Source organism: Orycteropus afer, unplaced genomic scaffold (assembly GCF_000298275.1).
Source record: "Orycteropus afer afer isolate SDZICR_OR568_19922 unplaced genomic scaffold, OryAfe1.0 scaffold00026, whole genome shotgun sequence".
In the NCBI taxonomy this organism is placed as follows: domain Eukaryota; kingdom Metazoa; phylum Chordata; class Mammalia; order Tubulidentata; family Orycteropodidae; genus Orycteropus; species Orycteropus afer.
The window spans coordinates 8,867,303-8,884,270 of record NW_006921613.1 but is presented as its reverse complement, the minus strand read 5'-3'; the positions used below and the strand labels follow the sequence as shown (position 1 = coordinate 8,884,270).

The window sequence follows — 16,968 nt, the reverse complement described above, 5'->3', positions numbered from 1 at the left end:
ACACACACACACACACATATATGCATATATGTATACATATATACTTACACAAATTGGTATACCTATACATGTAAATATAGTCTATATGTAATATATTTCATTTTGCAGTTGAAATTACTTGGGTAGTAATTTTAGCTCAAAAGTTGGTAGCAGAAAAATAAAACTTATGGAACAGATTGGACTCAGCAAGAAGTGGATTCTTTACACCATTATCTACCTGCCTCACAGCTTCAATATTAAAGTGGCCCAGATAGTTTTCTTCTATTTTATGAAGGCTGAGTTCCAAACAACCATCTTATAAGTGTGAAAACTTGTTCACAGTGGGGTCTAAATAAGAGTATGCCAAAAAATAAAAAACCAAACTCACTGCTGTCGAGTCAGTCCTGACTCATAGTGACCCCTCCTTGGGTTTTCAAGGCAGTATCTCCACAGAAGTAGATTGCCCGGTCTTCCTTCTGAGGAGTGGCTGATGAGTTTGAACCGCCAGCCTCTAGTAAGCAGTCAAATGCCTTAGGCACTACACAGCCAGAGCTCCTCCTAAGAGTATATTAGTATCAGTCTAAATCTATCCCCATTACTGGGCAAAGTCATTCTAAGCAAACACCTGATGGTCACCTGCATCAATTATATGTACACACTAAAATAGCTATGTGACTCAACTCTTATTTCCCTTATTGTGCTGGCTACCAGGGAGCTCACAGTCAAATGTGCTACTCAATCACAAGAAACATTTCATCTGCTTAGATTAGTATATTTGGAGCTACAACTTTCATAGATCCTATTTCTTTTCTTTTTCTTGTGGGTTAAGTCTCTCCATATTTTTTTGGAAAACAATCAGGATATAAATAAATACAAAGGAAAGCTAGTGGCAAGTTAACCCTTTTATGCAATTTTCTACCATTACTTTAGAAAATCCTCCAAACCCCCAACATGTTTTACTTAAAAAAAAAAAAAGTCAATTCTCACAAAACAGAAATAAGACTCATCACTCTAGACACACTTTTTATCCACTTACCTGCACTATTTTCTTCTGACATTACAGTGTGGCAAAGAGCAAGTAATCTAAGAAATTCATGCACTTTGGGATCACCCAGTTTAATGGATTCAATAAGACTGTGGTCAAAGAACTGAAATTTTTTGTCTGCTTGGGGGTTGAATGAGAAATCCACAGGCCCTTTTTTCTGTAGGGGAACAACAAAAGTATAGACTTCATTCCAATAATAATCTTTACGAAATTCAAAAAAAAAAAAAAACTTCCTCTAAGTATTATTAGTCCTTGTATAATTTTTCAGCCCGAAATATCTGGCACTAAAATGGTTGTTTCATTATTACTATTGAATGTAATTTTCTCATTGCAGAGCCATGTACCAAAGCAGTGAACCTTCCAAATCCATATGAGGAAGAAAAATCCTCAATTGCTGGATAGATCCTCAAATACATATTGCAAATCCAAAACGTGAAAATTGAGTTGGGTTTTATTTTTTGTTTTTCCAATATGTACTTGATGGTAAAATCTAACCTAACTTGAACCAGTTTTGGCAACAAAACCTGATTTGGAATTTTACAAGTTTACTTACAGACTTTTTTAGACTTCTTAGTGTAAATTAACATGGTTCAGTGCAAAAACGTTACTGTGTTTAATTAGAGTGCTTTCTCAGATATCTCAACAATAGTATATAATATATAGTAGATAAACCATCTTGTAGTCTGAGTTTATTTTTTATCAACTACCTCAGCCACTCCTCGGAAGGAAGGTTGGGCAATCTGCTTCCGTAGTGATACTGCCTCGGAAACTCAAGGAGGGGTTGCTATGAGTCGGGTCTGACTCGACGTCACATAACTACAACAACAACAACAGCAACCTCAGATATTTGAAACACAAAATATGTGCCACTTTAATTCTTGTGAGAACACAAAAAATACTAAAATATATTATTTTAATTGTAACTCCAGTGATGATTACACATATGTACAAAGTTTCAAAATGTACCAACAATTCCTTGATTAATATATAATGCATTGCAGTACTTTGAAATAAACCAAAAAAAATAAAATAAAATAACAACTCATAGCCATCAAGTTGATTCCAACTAATAGCAACCCCCTTTGAGTTTCTGAGGCAGTAAATCTAATATTTATTAGATTGCCCAGTTGTCCAGTTGTCCTTCCGTGGAGTGGTTGGTGGGTTTGAACCACCAATCTTCTGGTTAGCAGTCAAATGCTTTAGGCACTATACCACCAAAGCTCCTTGTACTTTGAAATAGGCACTCCATATTTATTCATCAAATATTTATCATGCCCCTACTATTGTGCCAAGTTGTGATCTGGGTTCTGGGGATACAGCAGTAAACAAAATGCCGTCTTTGCCTTTAATGAAAGTCAGCCTTATTAAGACAGAGACAAGTAAACCGGCTGTTTCACTAGGATGTGCTAAGTGCTATGATGAAGCAAGCACACTGGACAAGAGGGCAGGAGTTCCAAGGACAGAGTCCCAGAACAAGTAGCATCTAAGTTGAGGCTGGAAGGATGAGCCAGATAAAGAACTGGGGCAAGAGTGTTTCAGGCTAAGGTCGCAGCATTTGCAGAGACATGTGAGAGAAAGTAAGTGATCATTTGGTAAGACTTTGAGGAGAAAAGAATGGATGAAGCATCTGGTACATGAGGCAAGAGATGAATCTGGAAACAGGAAGTGGCTGGGTCCACAGTGGCTTTGTCTGCCAGAGGGCAAACTCTTCCAGAAGTTTATGAGACTCCCTTTCCCATTTACCGATGACTTGCCTACTGCACTCTAAAAGAATCAAAAGCAAGAATTTGGAGGCAGATCACTAATTGGTCAATAAATATTAACTGGACTTTGGATTTCCTAAGCATAGACTAAAGTCATCATTCCCTCTTTGTCTTGCTAGAACTCACACTCAAAAAAAAAAAAAAAAAAAAAGAAAGAAAACAGAGAGAGAATGAGAAACTAAAGGCAGACTTCGTTTTCAGGGAAACTGGTCACATATTTTGGATATGTTATCAGGAAGGACCAGTCCCTGGAGAAGTACATCATGCTTATTAAGTAGAGGGTCAGTGAAAAGAAGGAAGACCTTCAACAAAGTGAACTGATCCAGTGGCTGCAACAACGGGCTCAAGCAGAGAAATGACTGTGAGAATGGCAAAGGACCGGGCAGTGTTTTGTTCTGCTCTACATAGTATTGTTGAGTTGGAAGTGATTTGACATCACCTGACAACAATAAGTAGAATCAAAAGCCACACTTCCTTCACTTAGATGGACTCACTGCCAATGAGGAGCCCTGATGGCTCAGTGGTTGACAGCTCAGCTGTTAACCGAAGAGTCAGTGGTTTGAACCCATCAGCCTCTCCATGGAAGAAAGATGTGGCAATCCACTTCTGTAAAGACTGATGCCTAGGAAACCCCATAGGACAGTTCTGCTGTCACTATGACTGGGCAACGGTTTTTTTTGTTTTGTTTTGTTTTGTTTTTTTGGTTGCTGCCAAAGGAGGGGGCGGAAGTAAGAGGAGAAAGGAAGAATTGTGAGTAAGAAGGATAATACCGTGAGGAAGGAGAGGGAGATACAGGAGGAGGCAGAAAGATGGTAGAGAGAGAGCTCACAGTGGTTGACTATCTCAGAAAAAGTCCACTAATGCACAACTCTTACAGGCAATGAACACATCCCTATTTGTAACACATCCAACAGTGGTAAAAGATGTGACCCACTGTCAGGAAGAGGGCTTCAGCTTGATTTGGAATTCCAGAAAAGCAGTATTTCCAGGAAGCATGCTTACTCTGGGTTAGCAAAGATAATTTACCTAGCTCCATTGTCTGGCATGAATTAACAGCTAATCACATTCTAACATCAAATCCTGAATCAGAAGGAAAAAAAAATGTTTAGGCTCCTCCTGTAAGTAAACCTTCTGAAACTATTGTGGAAAAACTTAGACCCTTCAATAATGGGTAATAATTTAAAAGAAGAAGAAGAAGAAGTCACTACAGGTACTATGCAATTATATTTTTCTTATAAGAAACATAAGGAAAGTACGGGAAGAATAAGTAGAATATGAAACATCCTTACCACTTTCCATGGAGCAGAAGAACTTTTGTAATTAATTTAAAAAAGGAAAATGGAATGAAACCATCAATCCTTTGAAGCAATAGCACAAGCAATACTCAAGGAAGAAGTAGTGAGGCGATAGAGAGTGAAGAAAGTAATTAGTTTATGAAAGAAGCAGAAATTGAGATAAATTGGAGAGCACTAGAGGAAAAAGAAGCCACAGAAAACCCATTAAGTCCCACCCCCACTCTCCAGTAAGGAGAGAAGGCTGGAAATGAGAGAAGTGATCAAAATAAAATGTAAAGAAACATTTTTTCCTATAGAGCTATTTTCAAAATACACTGTTGAGAGAAAAAAGAAAGTTGGACAGCAGTGTGTATGGTATGTTACTACTTATGTGAAAAAAATGGGGGAAATATATTTACTTGCATATATGTGTATATATATATAATTAATAATTTAAAAATACAGAGGAAAATCAGTGGTTGGGGACATAGATGAGAATGAATTTTCAATCACATGAGTATATTTTTTAATGTTGCACATCAGATATCCTTCATCTTGTCATAGCACAATCTGGCTTCTGGGAACTCATAATTTTAAAAAGACATGTAAAATTTGAAAGTAAAACTAAGAATAAAAATTTATCACCTCCACACCTTAGTCATTTCAGTCTTCTGATTTGAGTCATTATGTACTTCACCTGTCAAAAAAAATTTGAGAATTAAAAGTAAATGATATTGACACTTCCATGAACAACTGCCTCCTTTGCCATGAGACCAGAAGAACTGAATGGTGCCCATCTATAAATATTGAACATTTTGATCAAAGAGTCTATAGAAGAGTCTTGATCAAAAGGGGAAAAATTCATAATAAAATTTCAAATTCTCATGGGTTCCAGACTTTCTGGAGCTGTGGAGGCTAGATGAACCTCTGCAACTAATGCTCTGAGATAATCTGTTAAGTTTAAACCAGAAATATCCCCCTGAATTCTTCTCAAAACCAAACAATAGTTTAGCTTAACTAGTGAAAAATGTCTGCCTTGAGCATTACACCCTTTTAAAAATTGACTATGTAGGATTAAAATGGCAACAGCAATTCGAAATATTAGATAGGAACCATACGAGGCAGTTAGTTTATGTTAATGGTTGAAGAACAACTCAGAAAAGGAGGGTGAGAATTGTTGCAAAATGTTGAGAATTGTTGAAGAATGTAATCGATGCCATTGAATTGTACATGTAGAAATGTTGAATTGGTATATTTTTGCTGTGTATATTTTCAACAACAAAATAAAAAGTAAATGAAACTACAATTAGATTTAGACATTTAGTTTTAAGGAATACATTTATTTATTTAAGCACCAGTGCTAATGGCAATGTGACTTCAAATGTACACTTTTTACAAGTATTTTCAAACTGTAACTTATATGTGCAAATTAACACAGATATTCAAGTTTTGCCTCATATAGGACTAAAATGCAGTAGACAGAAAAATGGACGCTCTCAATTGTATTTGTATGTCAATTTTCTCTTTCAGTTGTTGCATTATCTATGATACCTGCAAAAGGAAAGGCAAATTTGTGTCTTCCACATTATTCCCACTATTGGGGAATCAAAAATGACAGCCTACCCAGACCCGTTCTAGTCAGCGCTAGAATCTGGTGAGCACATCCTTGCCTGCTGTGGTTTGGGCCATATATAGCTGCACAATATCAAGGTCAAATTAGTATATAAACTTTAAATGTCAGTGCTACTTGCAAGCAGAGAACATAGCCACTTATATTCTTAGTGTAAAGCTGATACGTGCATATTGTAGATATTTGGGAAAATATAGGATACTTATGGTAGAAAATAAAAAATCATTAACAGTCTCACTATCCAGAGAAAACCAATGTTTACAGGTTTTGGGGTTTTTGGGGGATGATTGTGTGTGTGCACATATATTTCATCATACTGTTCATAAATTTCTGGTTCCTGCTGTTTTTAACCACTGACAATGTGAGAATTTCCTTTGTCATTAGAAGTTCATTGTGAATTACATTTTTAATAGCTGTATAATAGCCCGTGATTATAGATAAAGCATAATTTATTTTATCCTTCTCCTATTATGGGGCACTTAAAGTTCTTTCCCCCCAATTTTTGTTTCCTATTTGAAGATGTAATAACTGTTGCAATGATTATACTTCTTGTAACAATAAGAGGAATTATATGCATTAACCATGTGTCAGAAACTTACACAATCACTAATCCCTAGAGCAAACTTGATGATGAAGAATTTCATTCTGGTTTTATGAATAAGGAAACTAAAGAACAGAAAGTTTAAAGTGACACGATTAAGCTAAAACCAAAAATTCGGTTTAATGGGCTTTTGAACGTAAGTCTCTTTCTTCACTGTACAATGCAATGACCACAAAATCACTTGACAAATAGTCATTTGTTGTTTTGTGGGGCACAGATTTGAATCTGGAATGAAGTGTGACTGTGTGGGAGGAGCCTATGATCTTAGTCAAGAACCTGGAATTTAAATCTCCAACTCACTGGGTCATTTTCTACTCCAATGCAGTGACTCTAGTAATATAATAATTAAAAAAAAAATTTTTAAAGCTCTGCTTCTTTCAGTAAAATGGCCCCCATCCCCAAGAAAACCCATTTATAGTGCTGGTGATGGAAGTGAAGAGAAATTAAAGTCTAAGAAAGTAACAGTTCTGAACCAGAAAGTAGAAGATTTGGGCAAATCAGAGCAGAATGCCAAATTTTCCTGAAGCCTAGGTTGATGATATAAATGAGTCCAACTTAGATCAAAAAAAGACAAAAAAAAAAAAGTGATTCTGAAACACTCCAATAATGTTTTATTTAGTAAGAATGTATTTTAATGACATTATAAATTACTTAATCCTTATGTTTAGCAAATTAAGGGTCTAAGGAGCTTTTTTTTAATCTTTTGTTACAAACTAACTGCAAATTTCAGGATTTGTAAAAATCTTGGGCTACATACCTTGTGAAAGTCAGGGGTCTTTCCTAAAAATAGCCCAGGTCTTCTCTAAAAATAACCTTCTCTAAAAATAAACATCTGTAGCAATAAATTTTAGCCCACATGTCTAACTCTTTCCTTGGGATCAACTTCTAAAAGTAATACTATTGTATCAATATGTGCCATGGCAAAAGAACCCAAAAGGTCCCCAACATTCAAAATATTTCCAATATTGTGACTGAAATTTCCCCTTTTAAGCCATTCCTTGGGTTAAGGTGGTAGTTTTTAAAAGCCTCTGAAAATAATATGCAAAAATATATTTTTAAAGGAAAGTCTTTACTTGAAAGAAATTATTTATCAATCATTATGATATTGGCAAAGGAGCTCTGGTAGCATAGGGCCTAAGGCACTTGACTGCTAACCAGAAGGCTGGTAGTTCAAACCCACCAGCCACTCCTCGGAAGGAAGATGGGGCAATCTACTATGATCACTATGAGTTGGGTCCGACTCCACGGCACATAACAACAACAACATGATATTGACAAAAGAAATGTACAATTTAACAGAGGGCTTGTGGAAGTCTCAGATCAAAAACCATCTGGAACACACCCAGAGATGGAGGGAGAGGAAGCTGAGGATGAGGATTACTGAGGAAACCCTGGGACTGTGGGTTATGAGGTTTGGGGCAGCAGAGGGAGGGCAAAAGGCAAGAGTACCTAAAAATCAACTTCTCATATTTCTTAGTTTTATCCACAATCAAATCTTGCTTCAAAATATTTGCCAGTATGTGAGGCTTCCTATCAGGAAACAATAGAAAGGCTTCCCTCTTTCTTGAATTTCCTTTGCTTCCTAAAATTTCAGTATTAAGAAAGTGGACACTCAGATCTGGTGAAGTGAGATTGAGAGTCCACAGGAACCTAACAGAAGGCTACCACAGAGCCTTCATGCCCTCTGTGGAGTATCTGTCTGCAAACTGGCAAAGGAGTGGTGACAAGGGTCTCATATAAAGATAATGCTATAATACTCAAATACAGAGCATATATCTAACATATTGTTTACTTTGGACACATTATCAGGAAAGACCAATCGCTAGAAAAGGACATAATGTTTACTAAAGTAGAGGGTCTGAGAAAATGAGGGAAACCCACATTGAGATGGGCTGACACAATAGCTTCTACAATGGGCTCAAACAGACCAACTACAGTGGAGATGGTGCGGACCAGGTAATGTTTCCATTGTTATACATCGAGTTGCCATGAGTCAGAGCCATTCAGTTGCAACTAACAACAATGACATTCTGACACAGGCATGCATATAGCAACTGGGTATGGATGATAGAGTTTGTCTAGCCACTTGGGTGGCCCTGTGGAATGTGAATTCTCGGAACGAACAGTAAATTCTCACAGGCACACAGATGCATCATTAACATCAAATCAAGAGCTGATAGGAAGAAAGTATAATATACTGATTTCTATGGAGATAAGTCAGACTATGAAGAACTTGTTCTCCTTGGGATATGGTCTAGGGGCACCACAGAGCACAACCAGACAGAGGAAGTACTGAAAGGAATCTCAGACAGCATAGTATGAAACCCCTTCTTCACTCATCAACTGTCATACATCAGAAGTTTCATCTAAATTATTCTACATTCACCCAATTCATTGACTATCTATCTTGTTCCAGTTACTGTGTTAGATGCTGATGGTGCGTGCTCTCGTTAAGAAAGTGAGAGATGGTTCTGTTTTTTTTTAATTAAAAAATATAGTTGCTTTCCATAAAACAAGAGTATTTTTCAAACTGAAAACAAAATTCTTTAAAAAAAGAAAAAGGAACGTCCCTTACCATAGATTTTCCCATTAATGGAACATTTTTTAAAAGTCATGATGTTTTGAGTCAAGGTGCCCGTTTTATCGGAGAAAATGTATTCTATCTGGCCCAGTTCCTCATTGAGTGTCGTCGTCCGAGCTTCAGCAGGTGTTGCTTTCCCAGAGTAATACATCTGTCGATCCCAGTTTATAAAATAACTGTGTCCCAGACGAATTACTTCCACACTGTCAACCATTAAAATGGAAAAAGAAAAAGAAAGAAACGCTCCATCAATTTTAGAACACACAAAGTTTTGCCAAAGGAGTCTGCCAAAGTCATCAAAGTTTAGAAAAAGTGGATGCTCTGTCCCTTGGCCCTAACGATCTTCGGAAGCATCTCAGCAGAGTCTTTTCATAAACCTTTCTCAGTCATTTCCTGGCAGCATGGTAAAATATTAGGTTAGCATAAAATCTAGGTTAGCATAAAGCCTTAGGGAATGTTCCATGGTTCTCCATTTATGTTAAACAGCTCAATGGTGATTTCTTGTGCAGCCTATTAGTTTGTATCTCCTACTATATCTTAGGGAAAACTATTATTAAACATGTTTGTCAGATGCCTGGCCTAGACGAATGTGTGATTCAGGACCTTCTGTCTAGGGCATTGTCTGGTGTAGCTTCACTCTGCCAAAAGTGGTAGAAAATAGTATCTCCTTGAAGCTCTAATCAAACCATAATAGACTGAGTGTAAACAGAGGTGGGCTGTCACATTACTGTGTCCCTTGACTAGGAAATAAGCATTGTCTCATGTTCTGGTGATGATTTATGACTTCCTAACTCTAGAAGCAGAATTTCTGTGGTCAAGGGTATGAATTCTTTCAGTGTTTTTCATACATTATACCAAATTGAGTGCCAAAAAGTTATAACAATTTACCACCAGATTAGTGAGAATTATCTTTTATTATATGCCAATTCAAATGGCATTTCATTATTGCTTTAGTTTGCATTTCTTTTCTTATTACTGAGTTGAACTTTTAATTACTATTATTATTATTATGTTGGCCAATTGTATTTCTTCTCAGAATTACCTAATTGTGCTTTTATTTTTTCCTTTTCAGGGCTGTAGCGTATTTCATTGTAAGAATATAGAGAGAGAGACAGAGAGAGAGAACTCTGGTGGTGTAGTGGGTAAGGCATTTGGCTGCTAACCAGAAAGTCAGTGGTTCAAACCCACCAGCTGCTCCAAGGGAGGAAGATAAGGCAATCTTCTTATGTAAAGATTTACGGCCTTGGAAAGTCAGTGGGGCTGCGATGAGTTGGAATCAACTCAATGGTAGCGAGTTGGTTTTTTTTTTTTTTTTGGATGTATATATATATGTACATATATATACACATATACAAAGATTGTTGACTTTTCATCAAAAATGATGCAAACATTTTACCCAACTTATCATTTGTCTTACTTTTGACATGAAAGAGTTTTATTTTCCAATCAGTCAAAGCTAACTTTTTTCTTTCCTTTAGCATTTTGCTTATGTAGGCCTCCGTATATAAGATTAACAAACCCAGGTGGCATAGTGGTTAAGCACTCAGCTACTAACTGACAGGTTGGCAGTTTGAATCCATCAGGTACTTATATATACAGACACCTATATTTCTCTTCCAGTTCTTCATTGATCTTTTTACATTTAATTCTTTTTTCTTTTTTTATTGTTATAGAAATATGTACAGCCCAATATTTGCCCTTTCAACATTTCTCACATGTACAACTCAATCATACAAATTATAATTGGAATTTTTTTTGGAGTGTGGTGTACATACAAGGAATGAATTTCAGTTTTTCCAAAACACTTTCCAAAAGCTTTCATCACCATTCACTGGAACTTAAATCTATTCTCTCATTGAGTTGGGCTGCTCTTGAGTCACATATGTTATTTTACTCATTAGAATTTCTTTTAGGGCTTTCAGTTTTGTTCACTGATTTGTCACCTAATGTAGCTATTGTTTTCATTATTGTAGCTTTATAGAGCTCTCCAATAACTGGGAGGAGACAACAGAACCTTTATTCTCTGCTTTTTCAAAAATTTCTTAGCTGTTGTCACTTGAGCATTCTTCCAAATAAACTTTAAAATCAATCTTTTCTCTTAAAATCTATTTGGGACTTTGCTCAGGCCTTTGTTAAAGGAGTCCTGATGGTGCAGTGGTTAAAATCTCAGCTGCTGATCAAAACCTCAGTGGTTCAAACCCACCAGGGCAGTTCTCTGTCCTATAGTGTTGCTATAAGTCAGAATCCATTCAAAGGCACCCAGTAACAACAGCAACATGTTAAACTTAATTAATTTGAAAAGATTTAAAGCTGCTTCAAGGAGGATAAATCTTTTCATTAATTCAACTTTTAAAAGTACTACTGTCAGTAAAACTTTAGTTTTATTTTGTTTTCCACATATATCCACACTAGTAAAAAATAAATAAATAAATAAAAAATAAAACTCAATGCCGTCGAGTTGGATCAGACTCATAGTGACTTCTCCTTGGGTTTCCAAGGCAGTTTCACTACAGAAGTAGATTGCCCAACCTTCCTTCCGAAGAGTGGCTGGTGGGTTTGAACCGCCAGCCTTCTGGTTAACAGTCAAATGCCTTAGGCCTGATGCCACTAGAGCTCCTTCCACACTATAGATTAGTAGATTTGTTCCTGGACAACATATCTTTTTATTAACAGGAAAGTTTCTTAAATTACTGTTGGCCTAAAGGAAAGCTTTCATTACTTTTTTATATTACTCACATAATCAGGCACTTAACTGAATTATTTTATTAATACTAAGAGTTTTCTTAGTATTAATTCTTTTGGATTCTCTAGGTTTAGAATCACTTGTCAATAAATAATAAACTTTCCTTGCTTTCTAATAGTTTTATTTCAGTTTCAGTTTCATGTTTTAGTTTCTTCACTGATGTTTCAATTGCAGGTCTTACATTAACAAGAACAGCTAGAACAGTACAGAATAGTAATGACAGTAAACCAAAAGCCAAAACTCACTGCCGCTGAGTCAATTCCAATTCATAATAACCCCTTCTTGGGTTTCTGAGGTGATACCACTATGGAAGTTGATTGCCCAACCTTCCTTCCAAGGAGTGGCTGGTGGCTTTGAACCACCCACCTTCTGGTTAGCAGTCAAATGTCTTAGACACTACACCACCAGAGCTCCTACAGCAGAGACTATAGGATATTTCTGATCTTGATAGCAATTAAGCTTCGATTTTCTCATATATAAACTGAGACAATGGAACTAGATCACACCCACGTCTTTCTTGAGTATTAAATTTTAAACTTCTAATTTTATAAGTAGAGGAGTCCTGGTGGCACAGCCCTGATTAAGTCCTTGGCTGATAACCAAAATGTTGACAGTTCCCACCTGTTGCTTCATGGGACAAAGATGTGGCAGTCTACTTTCATAAAGGTCACAGCCTTGGAAACTTAGAAACTCTATGGAGCAGTTTTATTCTGTCTTATAGGGTCACTGTGAGTTGGAATTGACCTGCTAGCAACGGGTAGTTTTATATAAGTATATGACATATCTACATTTCTTTCCTCAAAAGTAATAAAGTGTAGTTTATTTTCTAACTATTTGAATGATAGTACTTTTCTTCTCCCAAATTAAAAATCATACTATGACCAGGTACAATCAAATGGTATAAAGATAAATAAGTTACACTCTGCATATATTTACATATATATATTCATGTGTTGGTGTCTTTTTCTGTATTATCACACACACACACACACACACACACACATACTTCCTTGTAAATTCTTTGCTTCCTGTCTAATTCACCTTTGTTTTCCTTACTCCATTTACCAAAAATCATTAGTACTTAAAATGGACCACAGTGCCTTGATTGTTATAAGCAATCGTGTTGAATGAATTAATTCCAATCTTCTTTTCCCTAATTTCACCAATAGGGACATTTAGACTTTGAGAGCTTAAATGACTAACCCAAGATCACACAACTAACTGACCATAGAGCCAAGACTAGAATTGAGTCAGCGTAGATCTGGCCTTAAAATGACATTATGCAAATAATTGTACTTGTAGCTTTCCTAAAAACTCAAAGCAAAATGAACAGAATAGGATTTGATTCTTTCATGTTGCAGCACTAGCCAATGAAACATTCTAAATTTATTCAGACTCTTTCAGCTTAAAATAGTATGTAGAGAGGAAGGATATTCTATTTTAGGGGGGAAAGAGGATTTAGAAAAGTCACAGAGGAACAGTCAGCCCTTTGCATTATAATACCAAAACTAAAACCCACTTCCATCAAATTGATTCTGACTCAAAGCAACCCCCATTGGGTTTCCAAGGCTGTACAACTTCGCAGAAATAGACTGCCTCATCTTCCTTCCACAGAGCAGCTGGTGGGTTTGAACAACCCACCTTCTCATTAGCAGCCAAATGCCTTGCCCACTACACCACCAGAACTCCTTTTGCTTTGTAATAGCGTGGGGGGAAAAAGAGAAATATGTTCAGAATTAGCATAATCAAGCCACTTGTTTTCTACCTGAACACTCCAAGAGCAAGGCTTAGGATTCTGCTATTTACCCATTAGTGACAAAACAAGCAAGGAAATGAACTCCTATTGCTTTAGGGGAAAGAAAAAGAGAAAAACACTCAAAAGCTAATTCCTTGGGAGTACAATGGCTGCATTGTTTAAGGTGATGTATTAAAAAAATAAATAAATAAGATAGCTGGGTCTGTTTTAACACTATAGATTAACAAATCAACAGTATAAAAACATTTTCTCACAGTAAATGTCTTTTGCTCACCTGCAATTATTAACCATTCAAAGTAAATTTGGGATGTTTATCCTCAAATGACATATGGCACTAATTTATTCAAAAGCCTAACAGAAGCTTTTGTAGGAGGCCTTCATTCCACTGAGCAGAAATACCTGGAATGTTTTTTTCTCTCTCTCTCAGTCTGGAGGCCTGAGCAACCTGATATTCCTTGGAACGCTTTTTCCCTCAAATTGTTCTTGTTTGGTGAGAGAAAAGCTCACATTTATCTTCGTCAGTATGTTGCCTTACCAACAAGGAAAGAACTTCAGCCTCTTTTCTTTTTTTTCTTGACATCTTTGCTGAGTAATAAATCATACATAGCTTAGGTATAGAGGTAAAACACTGTGCCAACTGTCAGAAAGCCTGGGTTTTGATCTCAATCCTGCCCCTAACTAGCTCCATGAACTTGAGCATATCATCTTCTCATTTGTGAAATAAGTTCAGTAATATCTACTACAAAAGTTGTTTGGGAGACATAAATAAGATAAAGTACATGAAAACATTTTATATAAGGCATAAAATGCTAACTAAAGGCAAACCAAAAACTAAATCCAACACCATGGAGTTGATTCCAACTCATAACAACCCCATGTGTTGCAGAGTAGAACTGCTTCATGGGGTTTTCTTGGTAAATAATTTGCTCTTGACTGCTAACCTAAAAGTTGGCAACTCAAACCCACCTAGCAGTACCTTGGAAGAAAACCCTGTTGTTAAGATCATAGCCAAAAAAGCCATAGAGATCAGCTCTACTCCGTAAAAGTGGAGTCACCATGAGTTGGAATAGACTTAACAACAATGAGTTTGGTTTTTTTGTCTTTTTAAAATATTTGCAGAAGCAGATTGCAAGGCCTTTATCTGTGGCAACACTGGGGGGCTGGAACTGCCAATCGTTAGATTAGCCATCACTCTCAAACCACTTGAGCCACTCAGGGGAACTTATTTAAAGATCCCTAACCCAAACCAAGGGACCTCTGGTAGCGTAGGCACTTGACTGCTAACCAGAAGGCTGGTGGTTCAAACCCACCAGCCACTCCTCAGAAGGAAGGTTGGACAATCTTCTTCTGTAGTGATACCACCTTGGAAACCCAAGGAGAGATCACTATGAGTCAGGTCCAACTTGACGGCACATAACAACAACAACCCAAACCAAACCTACTGCCATCAAGTCATTTCTGACTCATGGCGACTCTATAGGACACAGAAGAACTGCCCCATAGAGTTTTCAAGGCTGTGATATTTATGGGAGCAGAGTGGCACATCTTTCTCCTGCAGAGTAGCTTCTGAGTTCAAACCATCAACCTTTCTGTTAGCAGCTGAGCACTTAACCACTGTGCCACCATTTAAAGATAAGGTGGTACTATTTAGAGCAGAAAGTAACTCCGAAATCAATTATTTTAATCCCTTGATTTTACAGAGAAGCACATATTTGACAGGCAAACTAAGGTACAGAGAAGCCAAGTGCTTTCTCCAAAGTCACATAGCTACTGATGGCAGTGCCAAGACCAGAACCTAGATTTGGACCATTTTTAATTAATTTTCTTTCCACCATTCCAGGAGATACATTAATGGAGAAGGAATGCTCACCTGGGAATCTCACCTTGGTTTCTAAAAAAAAATAAATATCAAAACAAAATGAAAACCACCAATGCACTTCAAAGAAACCATGTACAACACTGAGACCAGAAGAACTAGATGATGCCCAGCTATCACTGCTGATTGCTACGAAAGGGATCACAAGAGGAGCTCCTGGATACAGGGAGAGGAAAATGCAGAACAAAACAAAAGACCAGGCTTACTGGTCTGACAGACTCTGGTAGAACCCTCGCTACTATGGCCCTTAGACACCCTTCAAGCCTGAACTCACTCCCATGAGGCTCAACTTTCAGCCAAACAATAGCCAAGCCTATAAGGTAAACAGTAACATTAAGTAGGTGTGCACTCCCTAGAACAACCAATCCTTTGAGATCAAAAAGGTAGCATTTGCCCAAGGATAAAGCTCAGAAGACAGGATGGAATAGGAAAGAAGGATGAATAGAAACTGTAAACAGAGGGAGGAAGTGGGAAGAGTGCTGTTACAGTTTTGGGATTGCAATCAATGTCACAAAACAAAATGTGTATGCATCATTGAATGGAAAACCAATTTGCTTTGTAAACTTTCACCCAAATCACAATAAAAAAAAATTTAAAAAAGAAAGAATGCATATAGAACATACTCCTTCCAGGAGGACATATGAAATTGCACAAGTGCAGATGGTAAGCTAGTATGTGCATTCATTATTCATCTAAGGAAAGCTTTAAAAGCTGACCAAAGCTCTTCTGGCAAAGATCAGGATTTACCACCAACTTTATAATTGGCTACAAGCATGAGAGGTCTTCAGAATCAAAGATGAGCCAGGAGGATACAGTTTAAATAGAGCCTGCTCTGACCACAGCTCCAGAAGGCCCAAAGCAATTTGTGGTGTTGTGGCCGCATGCCACCACTTCAAGTCAATTTCCCACAACTTGACATTTCAGTTTCCTGACCACTATCCAAAACAAGGCTAGATGTTATGCATTAAACTTGCCTTGCTTCATCATAGGCAGGATTTTGAAGAGGGAAAAGAACCTCATAAAAATTAGTAGAGATTTAGAGCTGGTAATTTTGTGTATTGTTAAAATACTGATGAGGAGGAGTGTCAAACAACCAAGTTTCATCTTGGCTCCAGTGTCTTTTGGGACTGTCTGGCTCAGTCTTGCTGGGATTCCAAAAAACAAAACCAAACTCACTGCCATCAAGTTAATTCTGACTCATAGAGACCTCCTTAGGGTTTCTGAGGCAGTAATTCCTTATGGAAGTAGATTGCCCAGTCTTCCTTCTGCAGAGTGGCTGAGGGGTTTGAACTGTGAAACTTCTGGTTAGCAGTCAACAAGACTGTCTTAGGTATGGACTGTAGGGTCAGCTTCTAAGTCTTATCAAACACACATAAGCATAACACAGAGAAAGAGAGATAATTTTAGCTCTAGTTCATTGAACCAAATCTAGAAATGGCAGACCAATTTGTAGAGTAGGAGTTAAAAGTCACACTTCTACTTATTTAACAATGGACAAAATCACCCACTATGTTTCATCTCCTCTGGGCACTCATAGATAACAACAATAATAGAAAAAACTAATATTCGTTAAGCTGTTACAATGTACCAGGCATTCTTCTAAGAGTTTCCCAAGATTTTATTTAGTTTTCATACAGTTCTCTAAGGTAGAACTACTATTACCTCCACTTTAAAAATGAGAAAAGTAAACATTGTTCTGCCTCCTACTTTGGCGAGTAGC

The 16,968-nt window shown here is 37.1% G+C and overlaps 1 protein-coding gene across 1 annotated transcript in view; it reads right to left on the bottom strand.

Annotated features, from left to right (window-relative positions):
• The window catches only part of ATP8B4 (ATPase phospholipid transporting 8B4 (putative)), a 347,934-nt gene that overhangs the window by 104,369 nt on the left and 226,597 nt on the right, over window positions 1-16,968 (bottom strand). Inside the window, exons 13-15 of the mRNA XM_007935307.1 lie at window positions 8,868-9,076; window positions 4,715-4,758; window positions 1,016-1,181 (exon numbers count right to left, since the gene is read on the bottom strand). Of these exons, the coding sequence (XP_007933498.1) occupies window positions 1,016-1,181; window positions 4,715-4,758; window positions 8,868-9,076 (419 nt within the window). The remainder of the gene's footprint in view (window positions 1-1,015; window positions 1,182-4,714; window positions 4,759-8,867; window positions 9,077-16,968) is intronic.